Source organism: Amblyomma mixtum, chromosome 3 (genome assembly GCF_055824585.1).
Source record: "Amblyomma mixtum isolate Tamu chromosome 3, ASM5582458v1, whole genome shotgun sequence".
Lineage (NCBI taxonomy): Eukaryota > Metazoa > Arthropoda > Arachnida > Ixodida > Ixodidae > Amblyomma > Amblyomma mixtum.
The window spans coordinates 80,049,422-80,065,123 of record NC_143014.1 but is presented as its reverse complement, the minus strand read 5'-3'; the positions used below and the strand labels follow the sequence as shown (position 1 = coordinate 80,065,123).

At 43.6% G+C, this 15,702-nt stretch overlaps 2 protein-coding genes across 2 annotated transcripts in view; one reads left to right on the top strand and one right to left on the bottom strand.

Annotated features, from left to right (window-relative positions):
- Positions 1-5,141, bottom strand: part of Cpsf160 (cleavage and polyadenylation specificity factor subunit 1) — an 89,499-nt gene extending 84,358 nt beyond the window's left edge. Inside the window, exons 1-2 of the mRNA XM_089579877.1 lie at positions 5,020-5,141; positions 4,474-4,650 (exon numbers count right to left, since the gene is read on the bottom strand). Coding sequence (XP_089436003.1) covers positions 4,474-4,650; positions 5,020-5,034 — 192 coding nt within the window. The 5' untranslated portion in view covers positions 5,035-5,141. The remainder of the gene's footprint in view (positions 1-4,473; positions 4,651-5,019) is intronic.
- A 233-nt stretch (positions 5,142-5,374) lies between these two features.
- Rpn8 (regulatory particle non-ATPase 8) lies at positions 5,375-9,618 on the top strand. Its single transcript, XM_089579876.1, has 7 exons — positions 5,375-5,656; positions 6,164-6,256; positions 6,534-6,631; positions 8,650-8,730; positions 8,808-8,899; positions 8,981-9,092; positions 9,152-9,618. Exons 1-7 carry the CDS (start codon positions 5,482-5,484, stop codon positions 9,440-9,442), a joined length of 942 nt encoding a protein of 313 aa, XP_089436002.1. The 5' UTR covers positions 5,375-5,481; the 3' UTR covers positions 9,443-9,618.
- Positions 9,619-15,702: the final 6,084 nt, after the last annotated feature.

Genomic DNA, 15,702 nt, shown 5'->3' with positions numbered 1-15,702 from the left:
TTCTCAGGGAAAGGCACGTTTTACCTACGGTTGAATGGGTCCTAGGACAATTAGGTGATGCCAAAGTTTTCTCAAAGCTGGACGCCACTGCTGGATTTCATCAAATCTGTCTTTCAGAAGATTGTCAGGAATTCACTACATTCATCACGCCTTTTGGTCGTTACTGCTGCTGTCGTTTACCATTTGGAATAACATCTGCTCCAGAATTCTTCCAAAGAGAAATGGCTAGAATCTTGGAAGGCCAATCTAATACCCCTGCCACACGGCAAATTTAATGTCATTCATTCCCATCGAATGACGTTTGTTCAAAATGACATTATTTTGCTGCCACACGAGAAAATATAATGTCATTAGATGAAAACGACATTAGGTATCGAATGAGTTTACAGAACTCATTATCCAGCGATCTCCGAGCTAATGTGCTACCTCGAAACCAGAAACTTGGTGAGAATATGCACTGAAAAAAATGATTACAAAAGCGTCACAAGCACTGTAATATTTCCGCGTCCGTATGATTGTGCGGTCGTTCATTTATGTATATAAAAATGCCAAATAGAATTGAAAAAAAAATAAAACTCACTCTCGCTACCAGCCTTGCGTGGTTTACATTCACAACATGGCGACGCTCTAAAAGGTTGTATTCGCTTTTATTTTGTGCATTCTCATCCCTCGGTAACAATATAGGCGTGAAATATTAATCGCTTTTTAGGTAAATTTGAGAATTTCTTGATGCTAGGCTTAACTACGTACGGCGTACACTGTCGTCATAGTAATGACCCCGGGCGAAGTATTTCTCCAACTTTGCACTAGAATCTACATTTTCATTTCATCCAATTGATTTACATTTCAAAAAAACAAAGCCTTCGAATGCATTCACTACTGCTATTAATAAAAGCGAAAAACGTTTCTTCGGCACACAGTTCAGGAGGTTTGACTTGCTGTCATCTAGATGGCGCCACACTATGTTATGCTTCTCGCGCACTACGCTAGTCACTCCCACCCATCGCGCTCCCAACTAAAACTGTTGCGAGGACAGGCGGCAGTGCGCCCGTAGCATGCGCAAAGCTTTTGCGGACGCACAGCTAATACTGCCTAATTTCACCATAGAGAGTATTTCACAAAATGACGTCCGCCATTTGCCTGCCGCCGCTGGCTGAGCTTTGGCCTGGCTTAGACTCGTGGTGTAACAGTGATCAACACATTATTGAAATGAGGAATATGATTTTAAAATCGGTTCCCATTAGCAAAGCAATACTTTCTGCAACGTATTGAAGCATACATCGAAATTTTTGTATGCTGTACTCTCTTTCCATCACAATCGCATCATTTGCAAATGACATTAGTTTTTGCCTTGTAGCAGCGCGCAGAAAAAATGACATTAAGTCGAACAAATGTCATTCGATGAGAATGACATTAAATTTGTCATGTGGCAGGGGTATAATGCTGTCAACATGATTGATGACATTCTGGTTTTTGGGAAAGATAAAGAAGAACACGACCAGAAGTTATCTGAAGTTCTGGATCGTCTAAGCAAAGCAGGTGTAGAGCTTAACAAAAACAAATGTTGTTTGGACAAAGGCGAATAGAATTCCTAGGCGTAGTTGTGAGTGAAAACGGTATTTCTCAAGTCCTGACAAGCTTGAAGCTATCCGTTCTTTACCACCTCCGACAGATGTTCATAGTGTTCGCCGATTTCTTGGTATGGTGAATCCCATTGGTAGCTTCCTTCCAAATTTGTCACAGGCTACAGCACCAATTAGAGAACTCCTAATTAAGCATAACGACTAGTACTGGGGTCCTATGCAAGAGTCAACTTTCAACAAGGTCAAGTCAATGCTCACGTCTTCACTGTGTGTAGCTAAGTATCATCCAAGCTAAAACACAACTCTGTCATGTGATGCCAGTTCTTTTGGCATTGGCACAGTTCTTTTACAAGAACAGCCTACTGGCGAGCTATGTCCTGTAGCATTTGCATCTCGTGCTCTGTCAGAGACAGAAAAACACTACAGCCAGACCGAAAAAGAGGCTATAGTAGTGACATGAGCAATTTACCGATTTGACCAGTTCATTCGTGGTATCTCATTTATGGTGGAAATGGATCATCAGCCTCTAGTAACTCTTCTAGGGAAATCAGATCTTGACATGATGCCTCCTAGGATTCAGAGGTTCCGTATCAAACTGATGAGATATCAGTTCAGAGTTGTTTATGTTCCTGGTAAGCAGCTTGCTACTGCAGACATGCTGTCTCGCACTCCAGTAGCTCCACCTCCCCAAGTGGATGTGGTCGAAAAATTCTTACAGCAGCATATTTCAGCCACTACTGAAACTCGTCTAATCAGTCTTGATGACGTTCGCAGCCATCAACAACAGGATGGAGAATGTACTCTTTTAGCTCAACACTGTACTCACGGTTGGCTGCGTAAGGAAAGGCTTCCACAATATATGAAAAAGTATTGGGAGTATAGAGGTGATTTGTTCCTCATAGATGCTATTCTCTTCAAGGACCATAGACTTGTCATCCCTGCCTCTCTCCAAAAAGTGACATTAGAACTTCTCCACGAGGGTCACCAGGGTATAAATAGAAAGCGTCAATGGGCGCAAGAAGCTGTTTGGTGGTTTGGCACGCCTCAACAGATCCGTGACAAGGTACTCGAGTGCCGACAATGTGCTTCAACACAAATCCCTCGTCAGGACCTACTTATGGTAACAAAAACTCCTTTGATGCCATGGGAGGAGGTTGGCATAGATTTGTTCAAGCACAGAGGTCATGATTATCTGTTGGTAGTTCACTATTACTCAAGATATCCAGGTCATTCACCTGAAGAATACTACTTCTGTTGACGTTATGAATGCCACCAAAAGCATCTTTGCTCGGTTCGGCATCCCGCAGCTAGTAGGAAGCGACAATGGACCCCAGTTCGCTTCAAAGCTGTTTTCTAAGAGCACTTGCTCTTATTCTATTGCTCTATTCAAATATAAAGCTGTTTTCCTCCTTAGCGGGTCAGTATGGCTTCAAACATAGAACTTCAAGCCCTAATTACCCGCAATCAAGCGGTGAAGGTGAGTGAATGGTTCGCACCATCAAGACATCTTCACCAAGTCTTCAGATCCATTTCTGGGATTGTTGGCCTATCCTAATACTCCGCGTGCCACTGGGTACAGAACAGCGCAGCGGTTGTTAGGTAGAAGATTGAGGACAAGGTTGGCAATAGCTAAGTGCCAGTTGAGACTCAAACGGCCGTCATCTACGACTTTCCACTGCAAGGATCGGCTGGCACGCCAGCTTCAGAAGAAGCATTACGACAAAAGACATGCAGTCAGTCGTCAGAGAGATCTAGAAGCTGGGGAACGTGTTTGGGTCAGAGATGTAAAAACTCCTGCAGTGGTACTTAGTCCCGCAGTCCGACCGCACTCCTATGTGATGGAGACTCCAACTAAGGTTTTAGTCCGCAACAGGATTCATTTGATGCCTTTTGTCGATGAAATTTCTGTTCCATAGTCGACAGAGCTTGTGTGGAATGACAACGGCCACTCGACCTTGTCTACTCAAACACAAGCTGCATCAGGGGCGTCCTCGGGCACAAGCACTGAACCTCAGAGTTCAAGCACGCTGGTGACTCTGACGAGTGCACATGACAGCAGCCCTGCTTCTACACCACCTCGAGGGTTGCACGGTCCCTCACCTCATCGTGAGACGCTACAGCCTTCGCCAATAAAGCACTGGATGCTCTCCCCTCTTCTTCGTCACCACCTGAGCGCACTACACGATCTGGTCGACGTGTCAGGACACCTCGCAGACTGAACTTGTGATGCTACAGGACAGTGAGAAGTGTCATGTGCGTGATGGGGGTCAGTATGTCAAGGAGGAAGATATCTAGAGGGTGCTCGTTCAGCCATATAAATATAGACGCTGGCGGAAATAAAGGGTCTTTGGCTTCCGGTCTTGAGAGAGTTCATTGCTGCGGCTCCGTCCACTAGCATGGATCCAGGCTAGGCCGAGCAGCCAGCCCAACTCTGCAACCGTGCCATCTCGGCAATCTCTGCAGGAGGCTGCTTTGTCCAGCACCGAGCCAAATCTCCAACTTCGGCTGGTGACCTGGGCAGAGGGCGTCGCGACTAGGCATGGCCTGAATGCCACAACCGGCAGCCTGAAGGCCGCCCACAGTCCTGCTGCATAATTTTGTTTTGATTTTTTAGGCTTTCAAATAAAAGTTTTCCACCACCACCAGTCCGCAGGCCTTTCACAACGTGTAGAAGAGGGAAAAAAATTGTACAAAAAAAACGTTCTTCTGATATCTTTTCTAAAATTCTGTGCACTTCAGTTTGAAAGCATTGCTAACATGCCAAAACAATGTCATCAAAGAAAGTTGGTGTTGAAATCCACGTCGCCCGTTAAACGGATATGGTTGGCCAGCATAGTACGGAAAAGATCTCACATCGCTTTTAGGTACAATAGTACGGAAAAGAGCTCACATCGCTTTCAGGTACAAGACGAAACACTTTCAAGACCGATGAACCAGCAATGACGAGACACCTTTCCCGCAGGTTGTAGAAGTTGCAGTACACGGAATGCTCGACGCCGGTCGGCGGGTGAGTTTGTTTGAACACAGCATACATGCTGGTTGACATCTTCACCCGCTCTTCGAAATGCTGCATAGAAAAGCGACAAACGACAAAAATGTCAGTACTCCACCCGAATGCTGAATTACAAATAGCGAGTACACAACACTGAGAACGACCACTGATGTAACCCTAGGGGGCAAAATGTACTAAACATTCGAAGGAAATGGACACGGAAAAATGGAACGGGACTCGAAAGCGTTTCGCAGCCGTGCGAAGGCAAGACAAAAACCACGTGCTTGAAAGCGATCAAGCCCGCAGTCGTAAACGCGGCTCAGTGTGCCGATTACCGCCGCTCCTAGCTCGAACCCTGGAGATACAAACGTTAGCGCCTTTCACTACAAAAGGGCTGCAGACAGTTGGCTTTTTGTACTGGAGCGCGCAGGCCTTCTAGTTTACCTTTAAAGTCTCCATGACGAACAGTTAGTGGTAAAGAGCAACGAAGTCTCGAACGATTACATAAAACAAGCAACACTCCATTGACCACCGACCGCAAACCCTGCCGCCGACATACCGGTCCCTAAGAGACTAGGATTGCACCTCTCTTTTCTTTTCTCACGCTTGTAATGGTTACCATAGCATGCGCTACTAAATATTTCAATTTTTAAATTACATTTTAATTATTCTCACTTGATTAGTTATTACTTATACTTAAAATAATTTAGCAAATTTAAAAATTTGGCTTCACGTTACTTTTATTTGCTAAAAATTTTTTTTTTTTGCAAAGTCAGGCCTAGCACTTACTGCTTAGTGCATCAACGAATGCAGGTGGCGTAGAAAGTGCCTCGCGGCTGTGCTTCTGTCGCTGAAAATTTGCACCTTGTCAGTGGTAGTTTCCGACAGAAATTTACGCCCGGAATCATGACTGGCACAGATCATCCAGTCTCGAAGGTTGTCGTTCATCCACTGGTGCTGCTGAGCGTCGTAGATCATTTTAATCGCATGGGAAAGACCGGGCACCAAGATAGAGTAGTCGGCATCTTACTGGGCTCGTGGAAAGAAAAAGGTGTTTTGGACGTTTCTAACAGCTTTGCTGGTAAGTAGTTGATTACTACGAGTACCTCGAACTGTATTGTACTGTTAATTTGAGTCATCAACCTTACAATATCTGTTCTGTTGCTGGTAGCACCGTCGTTAGCGTAATAAAACTGCTTTGTCACTACTTACAATGTACCGCTCACTTCTGGTGCATATTTCACGCATGCGACAGAATTCTTCCTTTTTTTTTTGGTTTGTTTCCAGAGTAGGTATAGCACACACCAACCGCGTGTGTCGCCTGTTACTGCAAAAGTCATCCGAGTTGTTTGCACAAAGTTGAGTGTCAGTTGTTTGCGCAAAATTGCGTGTAATGCCTGTGACTGCATCAGAAGTTCGCTTTGTCTGGTGGCTTTCCAAGCTGTTCCGCGAGCAGGAGGTCTCCTGACAGACCCGCTGCGAGTGGCGTGACGTTTTGTTATGCCAGCCGTGGTGCAGTAGTGCGGAATACAGTCATTTGATATGGGTGAGATCGTTCAGTCATGGCGTTGCTGTTTTCTTTATGCAGTTCCATTCGACGAAGATGAAAAAGACAAGACTGTATGGTTTTTGGATCACGACTACCTCGAAAACATGTATTCCATGTTTAAGAAAGTGAATGGTAAGTGTTTGCCGGTAGCCTTGTTGCTGCTTTTTGTGTGTGTGTGTGTGTGCATGTCTGTCAACAGGCACACATTAGTCGGAATAATCTAGAGATAAATTCGTGATCAATCAAAGATGGAAGCCTTACTTGTGCTGTAAGTGCGTTTATGTCCGCATTCGACATGTAGATATTTTCTAGTAACTGCTTCCAGCAATTGATGACACTTAGGTGACGCTTGTGTACCTTGTCACTAAAGATGTTGTGGTATGACTACTTCCGCATGTTTTCTTTGTAGCACGAGAACGCATTGTTGGTTGGTACCACACGGGCCCAAACCTGCACCCTAGTGACATTCCTATCAATGAGCTGGTGCGAAGGTACTGCAGCACATCTGTGAGTAGTTTTCCTCTTGCAAGTAGTGAAATTCTCTAAATGTGGCAAAGGGTCTTGGAGGTATAGGCCAAAGAATGGAAACTGCAATTGACACAGTGTGTCTTGTAAAAAGTGCATGCTATCTAAGGCTCATCTGTTTTTAAGCAGCATTGGCACTTTGCAGAAAGTGAAAGGGCTGCCAAAGGCTGCATATGCGCAGGCTGGCATGCAAGTCTGGGATTTTTGGTTGAAATTCTATTGTTTCCATGCAGTAGCCCGTTGTGCCAATTGGCAGTGCGGACTGGCCACTTTTATTTTTGTCTTTTTACAGCCCAATCTAACGCGTGTCACCGTGCAGTGCCACTGCAACATAATAGTGCATGCAAAAGTGATTTGTGGTTTTATTATCATACACCTGCTGAGTCTTCTGCAATGCTTAATTTTCAGCTTAGTTGAGCTTTTGACATCATTGGCACCAACTGAAACATGACGCACTTCCCTGCTATAGGTGGTGTGTACTGGCACACAACCACAGCGCTGTGGCGCAATGCAGCCAGCCACCATGCTTGAGGTGCACTTAGCAGATGAACTTCTGCTCCACAAGCATGTCCTACACCTCCTCAAAAGAATAACCTTTTTTTTTCTCTCTCCATTTTACACTTGTATTTTGTTTTCAAACATAGTTATTAGGCTTAGCGAAAAAATTCCGTGCCGTGGCACGGCATTTTTCACCATATACAAGTTGCACGGATGAAAAATTCGGGGAAAAAAAAAGACATATACTGGAAAGTACAGTACTTGAATACTTGCTAAACATTTCAGGTGAATGATATAAGCATCTTTTATCCAGGATGATAACATGGTAGTGGTCTACATGCTGCATTGTCTTGATTGCAAAAAATGTGGTCAACTGTATTTACCTAAATGAAACAAATTCTTGGCATTGGCAATCTGAAAAGTTTATCAGTAGATTATTTCATATCTCATGTTTTAGTTATGTGCCTTGCTGCATAATCATTCTAATTTTGCTGTATGTGATCCAGGAAACTGTTGAATTACCAAACGGGAATGTCCATTTTAAAGGTGCACTAAAGAGGAATCTGAACTCGTCTTTTTACCGCGGGAACTCGATCTACACATTCCAAACATTCTTGGAAACAGAAACTTCGAATTATTGTTCTGTGCAGCTGATTTTCGTAATTTAAATTGGATTAAACGTCCCAGCTCCTGCCTTTTTTTAACTCACCGCTGAAGGTAAGAGGAATCTACTAACGCGTCGAATGCTTTTCAGGCAATCGCGTGGTGGCTTCGCTTTTGCTTTTATTTTGATTTTTGGGTTTCCGTGGATAAATAGATCCAGTCAGAGACAACATAGCTGCGAATTAGGCCCTCGGAAATAAAAATAAGCATGGACTTTTTGCTTTCGCTGGTTGCTACGTATCACTCCATCGATGGTAGTGCGGCAAGCCGCTACGGGACTGGCTGAAAGGTTGGTTGGCTCCTCCTACCGTCAGCGGTGAGTTAAAAAAAAAAGTTGCGGGTCAGGACGTTTAATCCGATTTAAATTAGGGAAATCAGCCGCAGAGGACAATAATTCGAAGTTTCTAAGGATGCTCGGAACGTGTAGATCGAGTTGCCGCAGTAAAAAGGAGAGTTCAGATTCCTCTTTAGTGCACCTTTAAGGTCTTGTCTCAGTGTGACGGACATGTGACAGCCAGATTTTTTTTTTTGCCTTTGACTCACAGCCAGATTTAGTGCGAGCTTGCTTGTATCATGTATGTCACACTCGCCAGCATTAGTGTTTTATCCATTGCTCTTTTTAATATGCAAGAACACCTGTGTGCAAAGATTTCGGTGTAGCGTTAAACTACTACTGTAGCTTTGGCAAGAAAAAAAAAATTAGGATTTAGCTGCTTACTGTTCAGTGCTGAAGTATGTGGCACGCCTGCTTTTTAGTTTTCAGTTGCAGTGGCGGCAAGTGCAATGATTTGTTAAATGTGCATCAAGACTCAGGCAGCAGTTCTTTTCTTCCTTTGCAGGTGCTTGTCATCATCGATGCTCAGCTGCTGTCCATTGGCCTGCCCACAGAAGCATACATAGCTGTTGAAGAAGTGCATGACGTGAGTAGTTGCTTTCACAACTGGCCTTGTAGTCCAGCTTGCACTAGAGACTCAGCAGTCTCCATCTGTGCTTGCAGGATGGCACACCCACCACCAAGACATTCGAGCATGTCCCCAGTGAAATAGGAGCAGAAGAAGCTGAGGAGGTTGGAGTCGAGCACCTTCTTCGGTGAGTGCTTGCATGAGCTTAGTGCACATGGCTGTATGTTTTGGGCCTAGGCACACCACTGGTGGCTTTGTTTGCATGCAGGGACATCAAGGACACCACTCTGGGCACACTCTCACAGAGAATAACCAACCAGTTGATGGGCCTGAAGGGACTGCAGGGACAGGTGCATCACATACGGGATTATCTGGAGCAGGTAAGTAATGTGAGTGCTGTTTATCTGGTGGGTGACCATTGCTTTGTGGGCCTTTGCAGGTGGTCATGGGCACACTGCCAGTCAACCACACAATCATCTACCAGCTGCAGGACATCTTCAACTTGCTGCCTAATGTAGGCCTCCAAGATTTTGTCAAGTCTCTCTACATCAAGACGAATGACCAGATGTTGGTTGTGTACCTGGCATCTTTGGTGCGCTCTGTTGTGGCCCTGCATAACCTCATCAACAACAAGATCACTAACCGTGATGCTGAGAAGAAGGAATCTGCAAAGAAAGATGAGCCCAAGGATAAGAAACCTGAGGAGAAAAAGAAAGAAGTCAAGGCATGAGCCATCCATTTCTGAGCAGCTGGCTTTCTGTGCTGCTGTTTGGTTTGGCTGCCTTCTGGCATGTCCACATGACTGCCAGGCCGTGCAAGTTGTGCATTGGTCTGCAGGATGACTTAGCCTAGTGGCTTCCTGCTGAGGAGAGCTGCACGATAGTAAAGAGGAATTTAACCACCTAGTGTAAAGCTTGATTGTGTGCTTCTTGCCTATTCTAACTTTTAAGGCTTCCAGCAAGAATTTCTGCTTGCTGGGACTGCCACCCTTTCCCCTCCCTTCCCTTATTTTACTTGCAGTGGAATGGTTCTAGCAGGTGAAAGTTGAGCACAGTTGCTGCTGGCTAAGCATGAATGTGAAATCACACTGCATCTGTACTATCAGCTGCTGAGCTGCATTAGTACAGTTGATGGATTTTTAATCAAAAGTTTTATATAGTGTGTTTACCTCTGAGTATATTTAGCAGTTTGCTTTGTTTCCGAGTCCTTTTGCTGTTTCTGTCAAGAGCTAATTCTGGTGGAGATATGAAAGGTGTTGGTAGCTTCGTTCTATGTGACGCAGGCTGATGGCATTCAATGCATTTAGTGAGGATTGAAAGTGAAAAACTAGTATTGTCTTCTGTACATGCTTGGTGACTATTAAGTATATATGGTTTGAGTGGGCATCTGCTTGTTGATTGCAGAAGTGTTTACAAAAAAGGACCTCCCCCTGGGAACTATCTGAACCCTATGGGAGTTCGCATCCATGCAAGTGCAGCCATAGAGCTGCAAAGGAAAGCTGTTCAGCTTTCACAAAAACATCATTAGATCCTGGTCCGTGGTTTGAACCTGGGACCGCCGCCCGTCTGAGTCAATCGTTCATCAGCAGAGCTAATTCAAGATTCCTAGCAGGTGGTAGGGCGAGAGTAAATTGATCAACAGCTCTAAGTGGGAATGGTGTTGGTGCAGTGTGGAGAGGTAGGTGGAGTAGATTTCTCATAGGTGAGTAATTGCTCATTGGGGTGCACCCAAGCACAGCCATACGGCTACAAGGGAAAGCTGTACAGCTTTCACAGAAACTGCTTTGCAGCATTGTAGCTGCTTCCACTGCCCAACTGCGCTGCTTTAAAGCATTTGCACAAGTAAAATTTTCCACGGGGACAAGGCTGACCAGCAGCAGTGGTTTAAATGCTAGGGAGTTCATGAAAGGTGTAAGGGATCGAGGTAGGACCTCTACCTGCTGTGCAATATGCACCATGTTATGACCAGTTTTCTTCAGAACTATTAGAGGAAGAAGGATGGCACTGGTATCGTTCGTTTAACTGTGCCGTGTTGTAGGCCGTCAGTGTGACGTTTTCGTTTTGCTTTTTTTACTTCGTGTCTTGCATTATGGGTATTAAACAGTTAATAATTTGTGGTCCAAAAGTTCACTCTGTAGGTCTTAGTTCACTCTGTAGTTCCCTTTTTGAAATATTGTGGCAAATGTTGCAAAAATTTTTTAGGTGAATATGTTTAAAAGTAAAAAAACAGCTCTGTTAAAGTATTGCTTTTCAATGAAAGCGGTACATCAAATTAAGTAGCCACCTGGCAAATAGACATCCCCACATATTTCCCTGTGTAGTGTCTTCGTGAGACGAGGGTAACTCTCTACAACGTTGCCCTCATTCAAAGCCAGCACAGCATCCAGTGTTAGTGGTCCAACAAATGCATTCTAATGCAGCACACTCCCAGGCAACATTGCTGCCCCATTCAGGGAGTTCTGGCTTGAAGAGTTGCTGATAAACAGCCTTTGGAGCCCAAAAACAGCTTGTGTGTGGATGTGGGCTCAAAAATGTGCAAAGAAAGCTAGGTGTTGAATCTTGTTTAGAAAGTAGTGGGAATATAAAATTGGGTGAAAAACCAGAAGTACGTTTTAATTTTCACCTGCCTGGTTCTCTGGTTCCATTAAAAAGTTATTCAATAAAACTAACATGACGGATAAATCTGAGAATTGCAGCCTGATGTTGCAATGGGTGAAAGTGTAACTCTACAAGCTTCTGCGAGATCCTTGTAATTGCCATAGAAATCAAGTATGTATGCCAAATATGCAGAAATTCAGAACTTTATTAGTGGTTCTAAGTGGGATTGCAAAACAGCGTTCAAAAAGAGGTTGCATATACTGTCGAACCTCGTAACGAAATAGCGAATGTAATGAAGGAGTGACGGCTCTCCTCGAAAGCTTGGTCAACACGGGCTATAACGAAGTAATCGCCGGGCCCCTTCAACGTTATAACGAAGTTCAACTGTATTTGATTATTTCATGCGTGTGATATATTACTGCAACTTATGGTACGCTGCAAATTGTGTTAAGGAGGTAATAATGGAGTAAAATTGTTCAATAACCTAGCCATCCAACGTACAGTGGAAAAGGTGTGTGTGTGGTGCAGTATTAAGCTATTGTGTGATGTTGGGGCATGGTCGTAGCTAACCTTGCATATGACAGAATTGTCAGGTGTTTGACACTTGCCTGCACTGCACACATATTTAAAGCAACAAGTACACACTAATGGGCCATGATAGGCGACTGTAACAACCCCCAATGGGAGGAAGTTTAATACAATAGCATGGTTCTGTTATGGCAGTTGTCAACATGCTTATAAGGACTGCTTTAAAGAAATCAGTTTTGGTATTCATTGCAGATGTAAACCTGTAAAAAAATGAACATTCAGTGAATGCTTGTCTTGTCATTAGTCTAGAATATCCTTTTTCTGCCTCCAGCGAAGGATGGGGTGCAGCTATGCAAGGACACAAGCAATATGTGTCTAGTCGGGTTCTTTCTGGTTATAGGGAACCCACGCTGAAGTTTGCCATGTTGATTGCAGCGCCGTAACACACAGCATAGCGAGAGGAGCAAGCATGGGGTCCATGCGGGTCCTTGAAAACTTTGAAAACCCTTGAATTTGGAAGAAGTGTTTTCAAGGGCCTTGAGAGTCGGGGAATTTTTGTGGGGTCCTTGAAAACCCTTGAATTCTGGTGTGATGAGGGAGATGGCTGTGGAAAACGCCAGTGTCTTTTAAATTTTCTTTTTTCACAAATTATCTTGTTGGAGATGACTGCACCAGAACTCCACCTCTGCAGCTCTGATTGCCGTCCCTTTGGCAAGAGCTCTGCATAAACGCAGATGAAGCCCCACTGTCTCCACCCAACGCCGCACATCAATCAATCAATCAAATCTTTATTTACATCATCCAGATGTTAGGGGCGCAGACAAAAAGCTCTCACTGGAGCTTGATTGTGCGCCTGCGCCCCCGTACAAGGTTTCAAGGTATGTTTGATTGCATATATTGGCAGCAACTAACAAAACAATTGCGTTTGAGTAAAAATAAGCGAGACACAACTGACTCGGAAAAAATAAATAAACAATAGATAAAAACAGACAAAAACAGCAAAAGAAATAAGATGCAAAAATACTGGTTTGTAAGACTAACACAAAGCATTTAGCAATAATGGTAAGTGGTAGCTGAGCATTTGACGTCCATAGTTAGTACGTATTTGGGGAATGAACCATTTATCGCGGTTTCTTATGGCATGAGTGTGTTCTCTAGGTGTTAGTTGAGACAAAGTTTCAAGAAAATTACGGTAGGTATTACTTCTCCTATATCGTTTTATTAAGTTGACATTATATAGATTGTGAAATATGATTCAAAAGAAAAATAATCTTTTTAAACGGTTTCTTCGAACTAGGTCTTCCGACGACTTAGCCAAATTTAAATCATATCGCAACAAAGTAACTACAATTCTTCGAGAAACCAAGAAGGAATACATGGAAAAATTATTTACTGGTAATGTGCAAAACCGAAGCGACCTCATGTGGAAAGAAATAAATAAAGTTCTAAACCGTACAGAACAGGAACCCGCCGAGCAAGAAATCTTAGTCCGAAATCAGAAACTTTCGGGAAAAGAACTAGCAGATACTTTTAATAATTACTTCGTGTCTTTAGTTAACAGGGTACATAATCCTGATTCCCTAAGCTATCTCAAATCTAGAAATCACAGTAGTGCATTTTTATCACTAACGGATCGCAGTGAAATTGAAAGCTGTTTTCTTGCTCTCTGAACGAGTAGTACAAGGAGCGTAAATGGTCTAAAAATTCAACCTATTAAACATACCATGGATCTAATTAGCCCTGTTTTAGAGCATATATTTAATCTATGCTTTCTGCAGGGAGTTTTCCCACAAGCCATGCAAGTTGCTAGGGTGACAGTAGTTTTTAAAGGTGGCGAGAAAAATAACTTGTCGAACTATCGTCCCATATCAATCCTCTCCATTTTTTCAAAATGCCTAGAGAAACTGCTGTACAAAAGGATCATTAGCTTTTGTATCAAACATAACTTATTGACACCTCATCAACATGGGTTTAGAAGTGGCCATTCCACAGATACAGCGCTTTTAACTCAAAAGGAACTAATCCTGCAATCTTTCGAACAGCACCAATTAACCCTTGGTGTATTTGTAGATTACTCAAAGGCATTTGATTCCATTACTCATCAGACAATGCTTGCTAAACTTGAGTTCTATGGTTTCCGTGGCGTTTTTCATGACATATTGAACTCTTATTTATCAGCGCAAGTACAACAAGTAGTAATTAACAATAAATTATCCGACCCGAAATCAGTTTTAGCAGGCGTCCCGCAGGGAAGCATATTGGGGCCTCTACTTTTTATCATCTACATTAATGACATCGTTCTCATTGACCCACGCCCAACATTTATAATATATGCTGATGATACCGAGTTTATTTTTCACCTCTAGCAATATACATAATCTGACTGAACAAGCAAACACGTGTTTACATCTTTTAAATCACTGATCGATCGTAAACTCACTATCTATAAACATAAATAAAACAAAAGTCGTGCTTTTCAGGTCAAGAAAAAAACTGTGCGATAGCGACATTTCACTTCGAATTGGATCTGTGCCTTTAGAAGTTGTCCCTGTCGTAAAAAGCCTTGGAGTATATTTTGAGAAGCATTTATCGTGGTCAACACATGTCGATAAAACAGCGGACAAGCTGTCAAAAATAACTGGTGTGTTAAGTAAACTGCGCTATTTTCTGCCACAAAAAGTGAAACTAATTCTTTATAATTCCATGTTTGCTTCTGTTTTAAACTACTGTTTCACGGTATGGGGAACTACCACACTCTCAAACTTAAACAGGTTACATGTAATCCAAAAACGAGCCATAAGAAGCATTGCAAGTATCCCCCGCGACGTTACGACAAAACCCCTTTTTAATGCCTTCCACATGGCTTCCGTCACCCCGTAACCTGCCCCAAGAGCAAGGTTTGGGTGCGAAGCGAAAAGAGACAGTGCGAACGCGGTTTGGGCATGGAACCTGGGGTGCTGTAAGCGTAGGGAGTCAATGCAGTTGCGACGCAAGCAGTTCACCGGCACACAGCAAGCGTGCGTGTGTCGCTCCGCTAACGCAACGTAGTGTTCCTGTATATGCTCCCGCAGAGAGCATATACAGGAACACTAACGCAACGCAGGATTCACCTAAAGCCATTCTGTAAAATTTTCTGTCCACCATAAAAAAGCGAAGTTATAGGGGCTTCAGCGTCGCCCACAGCTGTGCCGCCATGCAGGAAATTTTCCTTCATGCGGGCCACAGGGATCGAGCACCGCTTGGCCCGCTGTACATACATAAAGTTCGCACCAGAAAAGTTTAAACAGCTTTGTTATTAGAAGGATTTCGAGCAAATACTGAGCATGCTGGCTCAGGTGCCACTGTTTTCGAAATGATGCCGCGCGCAGGCACGTCTGGCGACGGACTACGCTGCTGCTTGGCTGCCGTAGTCGTTCCTAGGCCTAGCCTGTTTCGCACCAAAACCGCAGCCGACGGTGCGTCTAAAGCGGCCAGAGCTGAATGAAAGGTCTGCTTTTGGTACGGCTAGATGTCAGATTCATCAGCTTATAATAAAATAAAGATGTGGTCAAGTTCACGGCGCTTTCAACAGCGAAGCTTGCAGACACAGGACAGATGTGAGGTGCAGCTGCGGGTAGAAACGACAGAAATTTGTTGGTATCGCAGTTACCGCTCTTACTAGCAACTCTTTGCTGGCAAACGGCCCTCAAGAGAGGTTTATTTTTGACATTAAAAGTCTGTTGTGTAATAAATGCTAGGTACGTGAGATGTAAGAAATGTTTCTTTAATAAAATGCTGTGTTCCAAGTCCTTGAAAGAAAAAGTCGGGGGTCCTTGGAAGTCCTTGAAAATCCTTGAATTTCATGGCTGAAAACCAGCATGAACCC